The sequence below is a fragment of the Myripristis murdjan genome, chromosome 6 (genome assembly GCF_902150065.1).
Source record: "Myripristis murdjan chromosome 6, fMyrMur1.1, whole genome shotgun sequence".
In the NCBI taxonomy this organism is placed as follows: domain Eukaryota; kingdom Metazoa; phylum Chordata; class Actinopteri; order Holocentriformes; family Holocentridae; genus Myripristis; species Myripristis murdjan.
In genome coordinates this window covers 9,342,685-9,361,673 of record NC_043985.1, presented here as the reverse complement: position 1 = coordinate 9,361,673, position 18,989 = coordinate 9,342,685, and the positions used below count along the sequence as shown (strand labels likewise).

General features: G+C 45.2%; 1 protein-coding gene across 1 annotated transcript; it reads left to right on the top strand.

Moving 5' to 3' along the window:
• The first annotated feature begins 894 nt into the window (after positions 1-894).
• Positions 895-16,717, top strand: exoc3l1 (exocyst complex component 3-like 1). Its single transcript, XM_030054713.1, has 15 exons — positions 895-1,214; positions 5,493-5,668; positions 6,741-6,960; positions 7,563-7,784; positions 8,063-8,262; positions 9,740-9,958; positions 10,295-10,365; positions 11,077-11,194; positions 11,407-11,532; positions 11,931-12,031; positions 12,146-12,262; positions 12,402-12,672; positions 12,953-13,108; positions 14,126-14,259; positions 14,696-16,717. The coding sequence occupies exons 1-15, from the start codon at positions 1,172-1,174 to the stop codon at positions 14,880-14,882; spliced, it is 2,361 nt and encodes a 786-aa protein (XP_029910573.1). The 5' UTR covers positions 895-1,171; the 3' UTR covers positions 14,883-16,717.
• The last annotated feature ends 2,272 nt before the right edge of the window (positions 16,718-18,989 follow it).

Here is an 18,989-nt window from a genome sequence, read left to right as displayed (position 1 = left end):
TGGTGACGGTGATGCTGGACCTTTCTGCAAACAAACAGCCTCCCTCCGAGCTAGTAGCCCGCGCTGGCTGAACAGCTGCAGAGGATCAGACGAGTTCACTGCAGTCAGCTGTGCTTCCTCCAGTTTACAGGAGAAACAGGATTTTGGTCCTGCAGCAGCGTTTACTGCCTGCTGCTGGACGACTGTCCGGCCAGGGCAGGGGACAGGTGAGGTCATTTTAATCGCATCACCCCTTGGCCATTCTTGTGCTTCCTTTGCTGTGGGTTTCACTAAACTGACTTATACATTATACACAGTTTCTCCTTGTAGGCGTGTGTTTAATTGGTTTGTCCTTATTGATCACAGAAGCTCTCAGACTCTCAAGTGCTTCCATGGAACTCCAGGTTCACTTTGTGCTCTCTCTCTCTTCCTCTCTCTCTCTCTCTCTCTCTCTCCCATCTGGATTGTGTCTCTCGTTCCCTCCCCTCTCCCCCGCTCCCCAGTGTTGTGTTCATGACCTGTGGGAGAACCCCCACACACACACACACAAAAGTCTACTAGGATTAGTGACATGACATTTTCTTTGGCTGCTCCTCATCAGCTTCTTTTTCAAACGCCAGTAAATAGCCATATCCTGTCATGTGATTCTGTGATTTGTGATCCCAACCTTTGACAGAATATGATTACATTTCTTTTTTTTTCCCCCCAAGATTCATCACCAGGCACTGAGTTGTAGAGGTGAGCAGTGTTTTCTAATAGGAAGCTCATATTTACCAAGTCCCACGCAGGACATGAACACAGCATATCTCCCCGTACCCTCCCTATCCCTGCCCCGTGGTCCCTCCTCCCAGTCCTTGTGCCTCCCCCTCTTCCCTTTTAACACCACCCCACACCCCCCGCCCCAGCGCCCTCCCTTCCTGCCGGCCTCTCAGTAGAGGATGTGTCTGGGAGAGAGAGTGTGTGTGAGGGAAAAGAGGAAAGCCATCAGTAGAATGGATATGTGCCCTCTCTCCTATACCCTTTCTCCTTCTTCTTCTTCTTCACCTCCTCCTCCTCCTCCTTCCTCCTCCTCTTCTTCTCCTGTGGCTGCAGCCGGCTGTGTCAGAGCTGCTGCACCCCGGCCGCCCTCAGCACCGGCCCTCAGGGAAGAGGACACTCGACAGACAGGCAGGCGTCTGAAAACTCAACTTCAATGTCAGCCGGGGCTCGCAGTAATGGTGGTGACAAACCAGAAGGTAAGGGGGCAGATGGACACACACACACACACACACACACACACATGAACAGACAGTGTTTACATGCTGACAACTCTGCTGGAAGACCAACACCCACTTCTCCCAGTGTCTCAACAGCTGGAGACTAAACAAAGCAGGACATGAGTGCAGTGTTGCTCCTCTGAGAGACAAATGAATGTCAGTGAACTCCTCAGAGTCTGTCCCGTCCAGATCTGATGGACGGGACATGACATGCAGGCCAACGCTGGGCTCTTATTAAATCGTATGTGTGTAAATTCATTCTTACAGAAAACTAAACCGTGTTGCCCATATAGTATACATCATTTTCTTTGCATATGTATTCGTTCATTGTATTGTTTGATAAGGTTTAGTGTGTGTTTGTGTAAAGTGATTCTTCATTTAAAAGCTGTAAAGGATTCCACAGTTTCCCCACAATTCACCCCTCAAGAATCTCACATATTTGGGTTTCAACTGAGACTTTTATCAGTTTATGTATATATTTTTTTTTATCTAGTCTGTGTAACTATGGCCTTTTAAGACATCTCAGCGTGTTTTTATGTTATATTTAGTTATTGTTTGTGTGGTGGTTGTGTGGTCCTGCTGCCTGTACAACAGCTTGCCCTCAGGGATGATACAGATTTCCTTGATTGTTGAGCCTTTATTGTTCCACCGTGATCTAAACGCTGTGACAGGAACAAGAGTCTGCGGGACACACTGAACTTTTTGTCATTTTTGGACATGAAAATTGACTACTGGTACAAAATGTTAAATTGCAGTTTGAACCATAATAGAAGTGCCTTCGTTTGGCAGCAGATTGGCTCAGTCTTGCCATTTTGTTGTGACTGTTTTATTGCGACTGGCCCACAGTGCTGATAGAGCCCGTCGGAGCTGCCCAGGTGAGCTGTCTGAGTGTTTGTCAAGGTGGCCCGAGAGTCTGCGTGCTTTTCATCGCACCCACAGCAGCTCAGGTCACTGATAAGTGTACCATTAGAGGGGGGGAATTGACATCCCATGATTCAAAACCTCTGCAGCAGATAAACCTGCTAGGCTTTCCTCTCTGCTGGTATGCTGTGTGTTTGGGCCATGAAGCTGCACTGGGTTCATCTCGTCTCTGAAAGTGAGCTCTCTGGTTTATTGTTTGGCAGAACTGCTGATGATGACATATTCAAGGCTCATATTTTGTCTTAGTAGGAGATAGCTGAGTGTCCCATGACCACCCCTGAGACAGAGACAGCCCTGTTTGTGTAATTGAGACATGCATACATGTGTACACACACACAGTCTCATACACACAGTCAGGAATCGCTAAACTTGGGAGGACCTCTGGTTGACTGCAGTCATCTGCCAAACACTAAGTCCTGAACTCTGAACAAAACATGTTTAACCGGTGAGTGTGACAGTAACTGGCATCCTAACATTATAAACTAATGCCCCCACTACAAAATGCTGGATGAACGAGCTCACACACACACACACACACACACACACACACACAGATAGAAAAAATGCTCTGAATCACCAGCACAGCACATTACTCTGTGCTGAGTCACTAACCAGCACATTATTCAGTTAAGACCAATTAAGATGTGTCATTCAAATAGAGTCACTTTGTCATGTGACCCTTACGGCTGCACGGCAGACTGCCTGCCTGCCTGGTCGAGGTTTTGCTTAAGCTCAAATGATCATTTACATGGCTGATATTTTTAAGGGACTCGTGAAGAGGAAACTTTTTGAAGAAAGCATTTTGCCTTAAATTTGGGACAGAAATTGCCGAGTTGGAGAAACCCAGGGTGAAGGGCAGTGGCTGCAGTAGTCGCTCTGAGCTGGCTTCCCAGGACCACCCAGGGGTCTTAAAGAGGGTATAAATGGTTCCCCAGCAAAATGGTAGAAATAGTTTAATTTCTCTTCAATTCACTCAAAACAGTAATGCACCACTACAACAATATTCCCACATGGCTCATTTGGACTAGAGCAATTTGTGCATCTGCGTTGAAATGCTGCCGTGGCCACGACTGTGGGATTAATCAAAAAAAGGAAGGTGTGTTTATAGATTTCAATAGAGGCCGGTTACAGAAATTTCAGAGCCTTCAGACTTTCTTCACTCCAGTTTTCCATCAGCGGAATAAAGTCCTCAACATGAGTTTTCCTAAAAGCAGCAGCACTGGTGTGTTTTCAGGACTTTTTCAAACTGAAACGCTCCCACCTCCTCCTCCGCCAGGGAAAATAGTCTCCAGGGAAACGTTTTGCTTCTCACAGCCAATGATCAGCTGTTTCTGAATGCTGAGGATTTTGTTCACCGCTGAGGCAGAACACTATAAGGCGGCTAACCAGAAACTCTAAATTAGAAAATTGAGGCATTTTGATGACATGTTGTGAAATCTTCAGTAACTCCATATGATTTGCATAAAGGTTTGCTGCAGTGTAAAATATGAGACATTGTAGTAAATGGGCCAAATATTCAAATTCACTGGTATGGTCCTTTAAAACCTTATGGAAACAAATTGGCTTTTCAATTCTACAAAGATTTCTGGGAGGCAGAGCTGCTCTGGGGGGAGAACAGATTCATTGGCTGAGTCAAAGCTCAGTGGGCAAAACCGAAGAAGCAGAGAACTAATACTAAACATGAATGGATTGGCCTCTTCATTCACCCTCGACCGTGGCATCCATGAACCCCGACTGTCAGCAGAGCAGCTGCTGTGAACCACAGGAAGAGCAGCTCAGCAGACCAGCTAGCCTGAACACCTCAGCGTGGACACATGGCATTCTGTTCAGGGCAGAGAGACTGAAAGGCTTCATAATGTTAGTTTCCACCTCTCACATCTTCAGTCAAACATGACTTAAAGACACAGTTATATATACAGTGGAAACTGCTTAAAGCGATCATGTCTGTCCAGGCTGCATCGATTATGATAAGTGGATGATTATCATAATGTTTTGGGGTTTTATTTGTTATGATAGTATGATGGAGGACCTCTCGTGGTCGTGGTGATTCAAACCCTCTGAGAAATGCAGCTGAGTGCAGAATCAGACCGAAGGCCGAGCACAGGGGAGACACGCCTGGCGGAGATCTGCACTCATCCAGTTTCTAATTACCATTTGTAAATTTTTGACATGAATAATTAAACAGACAGGTTCGCTATTTACTGAATTTTACTGACTGTTTCACAGTACAGTACAGCTGTTTTGAATACTTCCCAAATTACAAATTAAATGACTTTATAGTTCAAGTATGTTACAGTACAGAAGATAAAATTTAGTTAAATTATAACCAGGCTAGAGCCTAAAACAGTATTGAGCTGTTTGCCAACACAGTAACATCAGTGGGTAAATACTCAGCAACAGCTTCTCGGTGGTATTTTGAGTGCATTTCTTAAAAAAAAAAAAGAAAGGAAAGATAACAAAAAACCAAAGTAGAATTGCCTTGGATTTTTTTTCCTTGATATATTTTCATGTATGATCACACCCAAAATGAACACTGCACTGTAAACGTGCTATGTGAATACAATAAGCAAATTATTTAAACAGTATTTGTGGGCTATATGAATGATTCTGTCTCAAGCTGTTTGATCCATATAAGCAGCTGATCGGTGTAACTGCTGGACTTGCCCACCTCCTGCCCCCGGTGTCCACATGGTTTTATGGGTCCAGATAGCTTCTGTGCGATTTGGTGACGTTTCCAAGCCGCTGCCATCCTTCCCAGCTCCCAGCAACCCATCAGCTGGGCAGGTTTTTGTTAGTAAATGTCAAGTCGTCAAAAACGTGCACTTTAAAATTTCAACAGCAAAAGCTCTTTCCAAAAATAATGACATGGATACCAGACATAATTCACAGGCCTAAGGTGAAGAGCTTCACTGGGAGTTATTTCCTGCCAAAGAACACTGGCAAACTCTGTCCGTCCACCTCTTAATCGTACATATTTGGGGTCGATAGATACTATTTGCCAGCGTTCATGCAAGGGTAAATGGGAAAATAGCTTCTTTTTTTTTTTACATTTTGGTTGGCCTGTTCCTTTAACCAGAAAAAAATTAGGGTCTGTGGCTCCACCCATTGAGGTTGAACACACTCAGTGAGGATAGTTTTGCCTTCAGCGGTTCTGCTTCCAAGAAGTGTTCATAGAATTAAAACACCAAATATGCCTTTTCATACATTTGTGAATCCCCAGGTATTAACAACACTATTCAGTCAAAAAACAGCGTATTCATCACTTATGGCCAAGCTGAACTTCAGCATTTCTTAAAAATGTCACCCACGTCCTCTGTCCTTGTGTCTTACCGGCAGATGCAGGGTTGCCGGTTGCGGTGTGGCCAGAGGTGGAGCAGGCCGAGCATCTGGCCCGGGGCGCTGCCCTCAAGTGGGCATCGGGGGTTTTCTGTCGGCCTGAGCACCTGGAGAGACTGAGCCAGTACAGGAAGCGAGAGAGCCAGAGGACGACCTCCATCCACTCCAGACTCAAGGTTCAAACACACACACACACACACACACACACACATCAAAACACACGAGATCCAGCACGACTCTGATTTATCTCGTGGCTGGGTAAATGGTTGCATCCAGGAAATTTCACATCCATTAATATGGACGTCACACGCAGCACCTGCTGTCTCCATGATACATCACAGACAGGGAGCCCATTTACCGATGCTGTACATATGAACTCCATATCAGATCAAAACAGTTTCCCAAGTTGACTTAGTTTGTCTCTTTACTATGCAAATGCTCTCTGAGCTGTGTTTGTTCAGCTGCTGCAAACTGAGCAGCTGGGTGGGAGGAAGGCTGGATTTTTTGACCACATAATCTGAGATACTGACGTGACTCCCTGATGACAGAAGCTGGCCCCTCTGGGAGAAGACATGTTGGTCTTTCTCACTGAATAAAACTGGCCTGTGGTTGGGTGTTGGGTTGTGGAGTTACCTGGACGTGATGGGGCTGATCCTCCACAACACTGGACTTGTTCACTTCCACTCCACTTTCACTCTCAAAGCACAGCACAACAGCAACAGAAATAAACACGGCACAAAGTACGTCATGCCAATATATTTTTTTTTTAAAAGTCCCTGTAGCCATTTTTATCATGTAATTATAATTATTTGTAAAAGTACCATCAAGTTATTTCTTCCTGGTGCAATATTATAATGTGAAAATTTCCTAAAGATGCTGCCTGCCATATCTACTTTCCTATTCGTCTAGGGAAATAAAGAGACTTTTATTTTCTCATCAAATGCGTACCAGGACATGTTTTTTTATACTGGCACAAACACAGGAATCAACCCAGGAGAGCACACAGTAAGTCATGAGGATATTTCACCACCATGTGGGCTGATATCACGGCCAACAAGCCAACACTCTACCAAAGTACAACTTTGCTTTAAATCAGCAATTGGATTTTTTTTTTATTTCCAAATCCAGGCAGCTGATCTTTAATCTCAGAGTGGGGCTGTAAAATTGCAGATGGGTGAATGGCAAGAAGAAATCTCTACTGGTCGTTGTTATTGCTCAGTGATCCACCAACACAACATTTCCTTTCAGTCTGTGGTGCAGTCGTACCTGGAGGGGGTGGGCTGGGGTCTGCAGCAGCTGCGGGAGGCCAGGACGGAGCTGGAGGAGGTGTCCCACGCGCTGAGGAAGGCCGGACTGGAGGCCCGACGAAACGCAGACGGGGTCAAGTCTCTGGAGACGCTGAGGGAAATCTCTTTCCACCACTGCCAGCTCCTTGCTGCTGTCAGCAACCTGCCACGGCTTTACTCTGGTGAGCCCACCACACCCATCAGCCCAAATCCCCACATCATGTCCCGCCCGAACACTCTGCTTAAACAAAAAAATATGTCTAAGAAAGACAATCTCCCAATCCCATCCTGGTTCATACTGTCTTTAGATGTTTGGGTTTTTTTTCAGCATGGTGCTACAGGACAGTTTTCAGCCTCAGTACAGTGCCAGAGGGGGCTTTACTATGGTGCAGTCATAAATAACAATTTTGTGGCACAATATCGACCCCTTTTTGTCAAAGCAGCACCAGGTAACTTCACACTTTGGTGGTCCCAAGTGGCAGCAAGAGATAATTCCTTAGGTTTCTGAAAGTTTGAAGGACTTAATTATCCAGAAAAAAAACCCGGCTTATCAGTGAAATAAATGTCCTCTTCTGAGTGTGTGGTGGGGTGAAGGAGGCGAGGATGTTCAGTCGCTGTTGTTTTAATTTGTCACTTTCTGTACAGATTTCCTGTAAGTGATAAAACCCAATACAAGAACTGTAATGTGGGCAAATGGGTTGAATGTGTGGCTGCTCTCTTTGCAGCTCCACTTTGTAATTTAGGATGATAATATTATGTGTGTCCTGCTCCATGTCCCTGCCAGTGCGTGGCATGGTGCTGGAGACGGAGCGCCTGGTGGAGTCCCGGCGGCTCCTGGAGGCCCACGCCCGGCTCATGGATCTGGAGCGCTGGCAGGACGACATCCTCTGGCAGCTCCAGGGAGAAGCAGGGAATGCTGGGACGGCGGGGAGTGCCCTCAGCCCCGAGGACGAGGAGCTCGTGACCAAATATTTCTCTGGCGTTGGTCGACTGGTAGAGGCACTGGGTAAGAGGATGTTACAGATTGCAGGGGAGCTTTTTACAATTCTGGGGCCCAAACCGATTGAAGTAATAGAATCCAAGGATTTTATAAGGCACACCAGGATTATAATTAACCAAATTAACAAAAAATAAACTATAGTAAAGTCTAAGTATCACTCATGTACATCCAGATCAGATTTGGAGTTGGCTGAGCTCTACACCTTGTCAAACACAAGTGACACCCACCAAACCTGAAGTTGTCATGGCAGAATTTGGGGCGACATGCAATTTTCTTCCCTTCAGGCAAGGAGTTGTGGGCGGTGGTGAGCAGCAGTTTGGCTCTGGCACGACAAAACCCTACGCCTTTTGTGTCGGCGGTTAGGATCGTGGAGCGCGAGGAGGCTCTCGACGAAGCCCTGCTGGAGGAGCGAGGGCAGGGCAGGGGCCATGGCCGACCCCTGCCCCCCGGGAGACCCCGCTGCTGGAGACGACGCTTCTTCCAGGTCAGTATATCAACTGCTCCAGGCGCTGAATTTCATCCCGTATTCATCAGGATGTTCCATAATCTCTTCACCGAGTCCAAGTCACACTGCTGTGACTTGGGCCTTTGCTGAAAAAAGGTAGTGAAGACCACACACTTCTCTCTTGCAGTTAAAAAGTAATTTATGGGACTCCGTGGGGATCAACATGTTTAGCCCCCTGCCCTCATCAGGGTGAAGGCAGAGGCCACAGAGTACGCTGTAGTTCAGTGAGTCTGCTTAACAGTGTGCCGTATCAACTACATATTCACATTCACATATTCACATCTGCCCTCCTGTGCACAGAGTTCCAGAGAAAAGAAAAACAAATGAAAAGAATATCAGCCTGGAAGAGAGGTCTAAAATCAAGTTCAGTATTCAAGCCAGAAGGTGCAAGTGTGTGTAAATAAGATATCCAAAACGCCTCTCGCTGGACAAGCTTTTGATCAAAATCTCGCCCTCCTCTTGATGAGGTTACTTTCTGAACGCCGATGTCGAACAGAGACAGGACGGACCTTTGCTAACAAGGACATGACTTTGGATTCTGACATCAATAAAGTTCCAGAGCGTCTTATTTACCATTACCAAGACACCTGTACACGTGCCCAAGCAGAGAGCAGCTATACAGTGGTCCCTTGTTTATCACGGGAGTTACGTTCTAAAAATAACCCGCAATAGGCGAAATCCGTAGTCAGCTTTATTTTTTACAGTTATTATAGATGTTTAAGGCTGTAAAACCCCTCACTACACACTTTATACACCTTTCTCAGACAGGCATTAACATTTTCTCACTTTTCTCTCTTGTTTAAACACTCTCAAAGAACCTTCATAGAAAAATAAGTCCAGTACTATAGAATGAAACCAAAGATCAAAACCTCCCGGCACGGAGGAGATTGATTGACAATGGTCTACAGTCCCTAACCAATCAGGACGCAGAACACAATGCGCGGGCTCTCCCTTAGCCAATCAGTATGCAGAACACAATGCGCTGTAAAAAAAAAAAAAAAAAAAAAAAAAAAAAAAAGCATGCAAAATTGCACTAAAAAAAATCTGCAAAACTGCGAGGCCACGAAAGGTGAACCGCGTTATAGTGAGGGACCACTGTATGGCCAATGCTTACTGTAGCTTCACCAACGTTTGCTCTGCTTTCCTTCAGTTGCAGAGCGCCTCCATCCATTAAAAAAAAAAAAAAAAAAAAAACGTTTCAAGCAAATACCTCTGGCATGGTCATTCTTGGGTCATGACACTACTGTAATGGCACTGAGGCCCTGCACTTATTTTTGGTTGGATTCTACCAAATGTCTGCTGAATGTCTGATGTTCAGGAAATGGACTGTTTAGACAGAGACGCCAAGTTAAGTTAAGACAAGCCTGCAGCTGTCCCACATCCTGAGCACAGCTGTACCTGCGTCTGTGTTGCTGTGCGCCACAACTGTTTCTTGTCCCTCTTCCGTACCTGCCAGGTGTTAGAGGAGGCGGTTTCTGCTCGCTTTCGCAGTGTGTCCTACCTGCACACTCGTGGTCCGGGGCTGGCGGGCCACCTCTCCGCTCTCCAGCACAGCATCATGGCTGACCTGGCCACAGTGCGCCACCTGCTGGAGCACTGCGTCCCGCCACACTACCGGCTGACAGGAGCCTACCTGAGGGCCAGCCACCGCTGTTTACATGCTCACCTGGCACAGGTCAGCGATCAGAGAGGAAGCAAACCAATACACAGTAGATTCAATCCTAATCTATTCTTTTATAGATCTCTAATCATTAGAGACAGAGATTAGATTATGGTACATCTCATACATGCAGTGGAATAGATGAGTGGAAGCTTTAATAATAGAGCAAAAAAACAGTAGGACATCAGTAAAAACTGAAAGAAATGAGCTGCAGAGTGTATGCAGGGTCTACATCGTGACAGCAGAATAGCACAGCGTGATGAGGAAAAAGGCATTTCACTCACAGGTGTGCACCTTTTCGTTGCTCATTGCTTCATTCTGTTCATCACAGATCTGATTTTTGTCATGTAGGTTAGCAGCTGGGAGCTGGAGAGCGGAGAAATCTTTGCCATGCTCAACTGGGTGCTGCACATCTACAACAGGTGAGGAGCTGCACGAGTCTGCAACCTTTAGGGCTTTTAGTGTTTTATCCTTTGTTTTTGTCTCCGTGTGTGAATCTTGTTTTAAACTGACTGTGTGTATCCTGCTCTCAGCTGAATTCCCTGCTTCAGGATAAGAAAGTTTCACTTGACATGACTCAGCTTGGTTTGGCTCTGATGACAATGTGCTCTTACTGCTCGACTCAGGTGAAATCAAATTAATCTGGACATCACAGTTGCTCAGGAGTTGCTGAGTCATGCTCACTGTACACTTGAGTTCAGATGCAGCTCATTGCCTTTTCTGCAAAGTCTTCCCCGTCTCCCGTCTTTTCTGCTTCTTTCTCATGTTTGCTGTCTAATGAAGTAAAAATGCTTTAAAAATAATCTTTACATATAGCGAGCATCCCATTAAACTTTGTGGCATTGCGTGGATGTTGAAAGGATGGTTTTCACCGGCGCTGGGTGAAAATGGCACCAAATTTTAAAAATCCCTGTTTGCAGGTGGAAAATTCCATCTGAGTGTGTCTGGAAGGCCAAACTGGGCAGAATAAAACACCTTGTGATAGATACATGCTCACTGTGGACATACAGCCACCAAGTCCTTTAACACGTTTGAGCAGTTATCTCCCACTGCCGCCCAGGGCCACCAAAGGGTTTTATATTGTTAAAAGTCTCAGCTTGTTGGGGACGATATTGATAGCTTTGTTTCGGCAGCCCAGACATGATGGGCCATCCTGAGCTGGTGGTGGAGATGCAGAGAGAGGAGCTGGGACCTCTCATCTCCTTTGAGGGACTGGATCAGCTACAGAACAAATATGTGCAAAGTGTTCGGGTAAGCCCTGACACAATCACCGGCAAATCCCTCTGTCTGAATGCATTTTAAGTTTGCTGATGACTACAGTTTGTATATCGGTGAATAAAGGCTTGTGTGTGTGTGTGTGTGTGTGTGTGTGTGTGTGTGTGTGTGTGTGTGTGTGTGTGTGTATGTGTGTGTGTGTGTGTGTGTGTGTGTGTGTGTGTGTGTCCATATTGCTGGTTTTGTAGAAGAGTGTGTCAGAGTGGATGCACAAGGCTTTAGAGGTGGAGCTGACAGACTGGCAGAGAGACCAGGAGCCCGATACAGACCATGAAGGCTTCTACCAGACCAGCCTGCCCACTATTATCACACAGGTATAAACACCATTCACACTGTCTGCAGGTAAAGCCATGCATGTGTCACCTGGATGTTGATTAAGAGCTGCATAAAGTAAATTTAAGGTCACATCTCCCTTTACAAACAATGAAATTTTGCGCTTGAAACTTGAATGTGGTTTAAAAGAGCTTGAAAATTTCCACAGTTCCTCCCAGAGAGAAATTTAGCTGATTATTATTTTTAAAAAATACTTGATTTGGGTTTTTGACAAATAAAGAAAAGTCACATCTTCATAGGCCAAGTTGGTGTTTTTTTTTTATATAGATATATTTTTTCAAGAAATGAAGTGAATTTCATTCAGGTTTCAGAGGGTTAATATACCTTTAAAAGTGTTAAAGTGGCTAGTAAACATTGTGGTTGTGTTTCGGTCTGGTAGATGCTCGAGGAGAACGCACGAGTGGCTCTGATGATCGGAGAATCCCTCCGAGATGGGACCATACAGATGGGACTGTATGAAATGGAGAACCTCCTAAACAGGTGTGTGTGTGTGCCTGTTGTTTCTAATATAATCTTAATTCCACTATATCAAATTGGTTTTTTACTGTGTCATTCATTTTCATCATTCCCTTATTATGTGTCTTCCCCTCCCAGGTTTCGCGAGGCTCTGGTGGAGTTTGGGAAGGAGCATCGCAGAGATCCAAGCAACAACAAAAACAAGTTCTACCTCCACTACCTGCTGGCATCCATCAGTAACTGCATCATCCTCAAGTAAGATTACAGCAGAGTGCTGGAGACAGATAGTTTAGCTGGTTATTGCTCCAGGGCTAAACTGTGGGTAAGACAGAGAACAGATCATAGTTTAAGTGACATCAACATCCACTCTCTCTCTCCCCTTCCTCTCGTCCAGGACGTCCACAGAGAGCCTGCAGCAGCAGCGGTCGTCCCGGTCAGCAGGCCAGTTCTCCCGGACGCCCCCCAACCCGCTGGCAGCTCTGGACCGGGCGGTGAGACGGGCCTGTCGCCTGGTGATGGATCAACTCCTGCTGGACCTTCAGCCCTTTCTCCAAGGCCTGCTGACCCGATCCTGGCTGGTCCAGGGCGACCCCACTCCCAAACTCTGCCAGGTCCTGGAGCGTCACCTGGACCTGTACGGTCGGGTGCGGCCGCCCTGCCGGCAGGTCACACAGCTTTGCACTGTTTTTGTCGTGTGTTCTGTATCTGCACCATGCACATCTGAGTTTTACTTTAGCTCACGTTTCTTTCGAGGCAGAAATAATCTCATTGGTTGAGTTAAACCTGAGAGAGAACCACAGGTTTTCCTTAGTAGCGGCAGACTGAAGCCCTGTGAAGCTAAGGGTGACTGTTGGCTCAACACAAAGTGATATACTGATGTTATTCCAGTGTGTAAGCCTCTATGCCTCCTGAGTCCCACGTATGTCAACCACCACTTCCCCACAGCGTCTGCAGGAGGAGTCCCAGTGGCTGCTGGTGGTGGAGTACGTCAGGGCTCTGATCCAGAAGAGGCTGGTGTGTCGCAGCGCTGAGGAGAGGCGGCAGCTGGCCCAGCGGATCATCCAGGACGACCAGCAGTTCAGAGAGATCTTCCACGGCCTGGTCAGAACGGGAGTTTGTTTCTTGATTTATCCGCAGCAAGTGTGACCAAATGTTTGTTCATCTTGTCTGCCATGTTTCAAAAAAATTCTCTTTAACAAAGTGGCCTCATCTCAGTGTTTGTGTTTAAGGTGGTGTAAATACTCTGATTCAAGTCCAATATTTCCCAGACTTGGACTTGGCTTGGCCTTGCCCTGCAATGACTCGGACTCGCCCACACAACCGACCATGACGACCCCAGACTTGAGGTGGACTTAATCATCATTTATTTATGATTTATTATTAAATATTAAATAAACCTTACATACACAATTTGGACTTTAAAGGTTAGATAACTAAAGATTTATTGTGATTAGTCTTAAATTAGTCCAGCTTAAGTTAGAGGTATCCTAAATTCTCAAAGTGGCACACACCAGCCAACAGGCAACTTAACACAACCTGGAGTTTGGATCGTAGTTCTCCATAAATTTCAGAAGCTTTGACAAAACATATTCCCAGCTAATATACAACTTCACACAAGAGAGAGTGACTAAACTTTGATCTTGGCTCTTTGTTTGTGCATTTGAGAAACTATTTTGTCTGTAGCAGGATATCTCTGTACGTTATGAGCGAGTTTGCATGAAACTTTGCAGAAAGGTTGGTCGTGTTGGTCGTGTGCTGATTGGCTCTTCACACCAGTTGGCCAAAGGGGGCTGTGGCGTTGGGTGTAATTCACTTTCGGTGAATATCCAACATATGGAACTGACAGATCTTGACAGTTGCACAGTCTTGGCGGTGGTGTGTGCTCTACTGGGTGCTTCCTAGTTTTGCTTGTTTTATGACAGACTCGTACTTTGACTTGTAGTCTAATGACTCAGACTTGGACTTGAGTGCTGGTGACTTGAAGCTCGACTTCTTGACTGCGCTCCAACTTTTCTGGCCACTTTTGCATATTTCGTGGTGGCTTTAATACAAAAACAACATCTGCCCTGAAAGACTCACATCAGGCAGATTCTTGTGTGCGCCCGTCTGTCTGTGTAGGAAGGTGAGGGGTCGGTGCCAGAAGTGAACCCTTTGGCCTTACTGCCGGTCCTCGCCGACTTCATCCGACTCAAAGACGCCAACATGCTCACTCTGGAGGTGTCCGGACTGGCCGCAAAATATCCTGACATAAGGTAACCCCTGCTCGTAAAATCTCACAGTCTGAATTCTTATTTGTGTTGTGCATCAATACTGCCATACCTAAAAACCTGGCCTCAGGATAGCAGTGTACAGGACTACATCAACCTTTTGGGTTTTTGTGCTATTGGTCACCTTACCCAATATCTGGTGAGAGAGGTAAAGCCAAATAACCTCTGCAAAGTCCGGTAGATAATATTACAAAATTGTAATTAAGAAGTCAATGTTAAATAATCACAGGGGACCAGCATGAGCCTAAACATGCTAAGCTTGAAGGCTGGATTTTTGATTTTAACAGCCTGTTGACGTCACTTTTTGAGAGTGTAGGAAGTCTTCTGAAATAAATAAATATCATAAATCAGACTCAGCTTACCCGTGCAGTCAGACTCGGCTAGGGATCGCTGCTGAACAGGGTCTGATGTGTCTCCTCAGTGACGAGCACGTGTCTGTGCTGCTGGACATCCGGGGCGACGTCTCCAGGGACGTCAGAGCGACCATCCTGGACCTGCTGGAGCAGAGCACCGCCCCTCTCCCAGCGGGGTACCGGCCCATCTTCACCGACATCCTGGTTCCTCCCTCCTCCATGTCCTTCTGCCTGCCCACGGCCAAGTGTGCCTGAACACAGAGACTCAAAGTGTGGCCTGCCAGTCAGCTGGGGTCAGCCACGATCCCTCGGCTCCCTGTCTCATTACAACAGCCAGGGATTTAGTTTCACTTGCCAGCAGTCAAATGCTGGTAAATTCAGCCGTAGCTAATAAGTTTATCAATGCTTCACTGGATCACACTGGGATCTGCTGCTGCTCAGGACGCTCCGGGACGTCCGCAGCAGCTGTAGAGGAAGGGCAGCGTGCTGTTCCTTTACTTTCCACGCCGACATTTTTATGGGAATTCAAAACCTTCTGCTCACAAACACTTTTAAAACCTTCTGGCTGCGGCTGCCAGCCTAGCATCAGCTGAAAGTTACTTTGGAGCAAAACTTATTACTTTATTAAGTTACTGCTCTTAAATAGTAACTGGTTACTTTACTTAGTTACTCTTTATTAAAAGTAACTCGTTGAAGTACTTTGAGATACGACGACCAGCAGCTCTGACAGTTGGTCAGTCGGCTCACAAATATTTCCCCACCCCTCTGTGGGTGGACTGCTGGGAGGCTGAAATGTGGCGTGGAGGTCAGGTGTTTGTGTGTGGACAGCAGAGGCAGAGGGAGCGGCCTATCAAACCATCAGACACACTTCCAAATGGATTCACAGAGCTTGCTGTTGAGAGTTTGTGGAAATACTGATCATGAGCGGACAGCTGATGAACTGGCAGGGAGGGGGTGTGGCAGTTGGCATGGCTTGATAACAAAGAAGTAAAGAACATCTGAACAGATCCACGTAGTATGGCCAAACTTTGTAGAAAGACACACACACAAAGACACACAGACAGACAGATAGACATACACAAACACACACAGACACTTTCCCTGGTGACAGTTTGCCCCACCCCCTACACTTTAGCCACACCCCCTTTCATAACGTATGACCTGTTTGCTGTAGACTCTTGTGCACCAGGTGTGTTTAGTCCGGCCGTCTCGTTCTGCTGTTCCAACAGTTCGCTGGTCCACATGTGTCATGCCAAGTGTTTGTGAGATTGTGTGTGTGTGTGTGTGTGTGTGTGTGTGTGTGTGTCATATTTGTCATATTCACAATTAAAAGCAGATTACAGGTTCTTCCGACAAGACTCAACCTCTCTATCTGGTTTCCCTCCACTCAGGCTCCTCATTGCTTGCACCACACCACAGAGCACGTCACCGAAACCCTGTCACATATCTTGAATGGCTGCCATGCTTACAGAGGAATGTACATAGCACGTCATGATAGAATAGTGAATCTTATCGTGAAGGACATATCACAATACTTCACAGTTTCAGTGAAAATGCACACACATACCCGTGTCAATGCATCCATGTTCCATCTCTGTAATGACCAACATAGCCTTTCACAACTGTCTGCTAATACACCAGATGTTGTCATTGTTGATGAGGAGTCCAGAAAAGTGTTTCTATTAGAGATAGCAATCACCTTCGATTCAAGCCTAGAGGAGGCCTTTATGACGAAGGTCATAAAATACCAACCACTGATAAATACCATCTCAGAGCTCGGCTTTAGGTGTAGGCTACTCGTTTTTATTTTTGGCAGCCTTGGACATGTTCACAGATTGGTTGTCAGAGGTCTGTGTCTACTTGGTATGCCCAAGAAGAAAGCTAAAAGGCTCTCCAAGTACTGTTCTGTGTCTGCGATTATTGGCAGCCGTCATATATGGCAGAGACGCTGTTACCTGTACCCGTGACTGATCTGCTCTGTAGGCAAAAGACACTGTCCATCATGTGCCTGTGTGTCTTAAGTCTGTGCCCTTAGTATTTATGTCCCTGCATATATTGTTACTAATGTGGGCGTAAATAAATGATTAAATGTGTGTGTGTGTGTGTGTGTGTGTGTGTGTGTGTGTGTGTGTGAATGGATGCATGCTGCATGGACCCCATTTCCTGTTCCAGCAGGAGCCAGACACAACAACAACCTGAGAATGCACTCAGTTAGATGCAGACCTCTGCCAAGGAGACAGATCTGCTCTCTGCGGTACGTCTCGGCTCCTGTCGGCCGGTCGGATGTCAGCTACACACACACACACACACACACACACACAGTAAAATCATTACATCTGCAGCAATTAGATGGATCTGAGATGGACGGTGGGCTCAGCGGAGCAGACATTCGCCTCCATTTTATTTTATATCATGAAAACCGCCACAAATAAGCACATTTGCAGATGATTAAATGCAAGTCTTTTGACATCGGCTTTGAAATTATGAAAGCTTGGCCTGTATTTCATCTCAGTTTGAACACTAGAGTCAACACACTTCCACATCTAATCACTTGCATTTTGTCTGCTGACTAAATACAGCGCCAAGGTGAATGAAGTGAACTGCAGCGTGGGCGTATTTCTTGTTGTCTTTGCTGTAACTTTTGGCTGATTGGCAAAAATTTAATCAACTCTTCCTTCCTTGGCTCAGGGCCAACCTTTCTACAGAGTTTCGTATAAATCCATTCAGAGCTTTTTGAGACAGACAGGCACAGCAACTACATGACGTCTGCCACCCTCTGGGCTGAGGAAACGGCACAGCAGCGTGGCAGACACCGACAGCATTTCTAGCTCTGGAGATCGATAGCTGTGCAGTATCTGTGATGTTTTACACACTCCGCCATCTTGCCGGCCATCTTGCTCAGCAGCAGCCACGTCAGCTTCAGTAAATACCAACATGTCATGCACTGTTGCCGCACAGGATTTTCCTTTTAACCTCATGGATTTAAACAAAAAGGTAACGAAAGCAGCATTTTCAAAAGTAACAAATGACTGATTATGAGACTTTAAAAACAATCAAGTTACTGTGGAAAGTAATCTGATTACTGAAGCTCATTCCTCACTCTCCCCAACTCTGATCAGCTGCTGAGAAATTCATTTATCCAGTGCATTTCTGAATTTCCTAGCCACTGTGAATGGCTGACACATCATTCCCTCATAAAATTAAAGGGAGGCAAACCTCCGTGGCGCCTGATCCCTAAAAATGAAGAGTACCTGGTCGTGTGTGGCAGGTGACGTCACCACCTGTGGGACTAAAGACCAGGCACCCTACTTTTCACACACCAGTGGGTCCAAACTGTTCGTGTATTCAACTGCAAAGCATTTAATATATTTAATGATATGTATTCCAGATGCAGAAACCGACAACAAAATGTAGATGTGTGTTTGTGCTGATGTGGTGTTGCTTTGCATACTGAACCTGTGAGTCGTTGTGTATATAATCAGATGGAGCAATGTCAAATAAAATCACTATATAACACGTGTGTGCACATTTCTGAGAGGTTAATGGTAATAGAGTGTTAAAAAATAAGAGTGGCTGCAGATGACACAATGCACTGACAGCTGTTTTGTCATCTGTAATGGATTACATTGGTTGAATCTGTAACAATACATAAAGTATAACACTAGAATAATACTTGTATTTGGTTCATGTTTGGCATAGACATTAATAGCCTGAGATCAAGAAGAGAAAGTTGTTTTGTTTTGTTTTTTTTCATTTATTTCATAAGGAAGAATCATCTTCACCTCACAAGTTGGACTTCAACTCACTTTTTAAAACACATTTTCATTGACTTCCTTTTATGTAATTGTGTTCTTTATTTTACCACTTTTTTTATTGTGCAACTTCTTATGTTTTTATCTTATTTTATTATGCATTTATTGTTTTTATGCATTATATTTCTTCCCTTCATATTTTCTCTTGGATGTCCTCCTTATTTATTTTTCCCACTAATACATTTCATTAAGGTTTTTTTTTCTCCTTCCTGTCAAGAGCTTTATGAAAACACTTTAGGTAAGCGCTTCATTCATAAACACAGTTATAACAGTAGTAAGAGTAATTTATACAAATAATAATAATAAAACTTTCTGTTGTTATCAGTAGTAGCAGAAGGCTAGTAACATAGTGGAAATCATATATCGTTTGGCTAGTATGAGAAAAAGGTTAATTAATTAGTATCTACTTTCTTTGTCAAGGAATTGTCAAATAAAAGATCTTTGAGCAGTGAAGAGACACCACTACTGTTTGAGAAGTCGTAAAGTAATGTAACGTAATGCAATGTAACGTGGCTGTATGTAAGCATGTAGCACAAAAAAAAAAAAAAAA

Bases quoted from the DNA above. Each gene is read 5' to 3' on its own strand.
- exoc3l1 (XM_030054713.1), top strand. From the start codon at position 1,172: ATGTCAGCCGGGGCTCGCAGTAATGGTGGTGACAAACCAGAAG. The intron at 6,961-7,562 runs GTGAGCCCACCA...TGTCCCTGCCAG, and splicing joins CCTGCCACGGCTTTACTCTG to TGCGTGGCATGGTGCTGGAG. The intron at 11,195-11,406 runs GTAAGCCCTGAC...CTGGTTTTGTAG, and splicing joins AATATGTGCAAAGTGTTCGG to AAGAGTGTGTCAGAGTGGAT.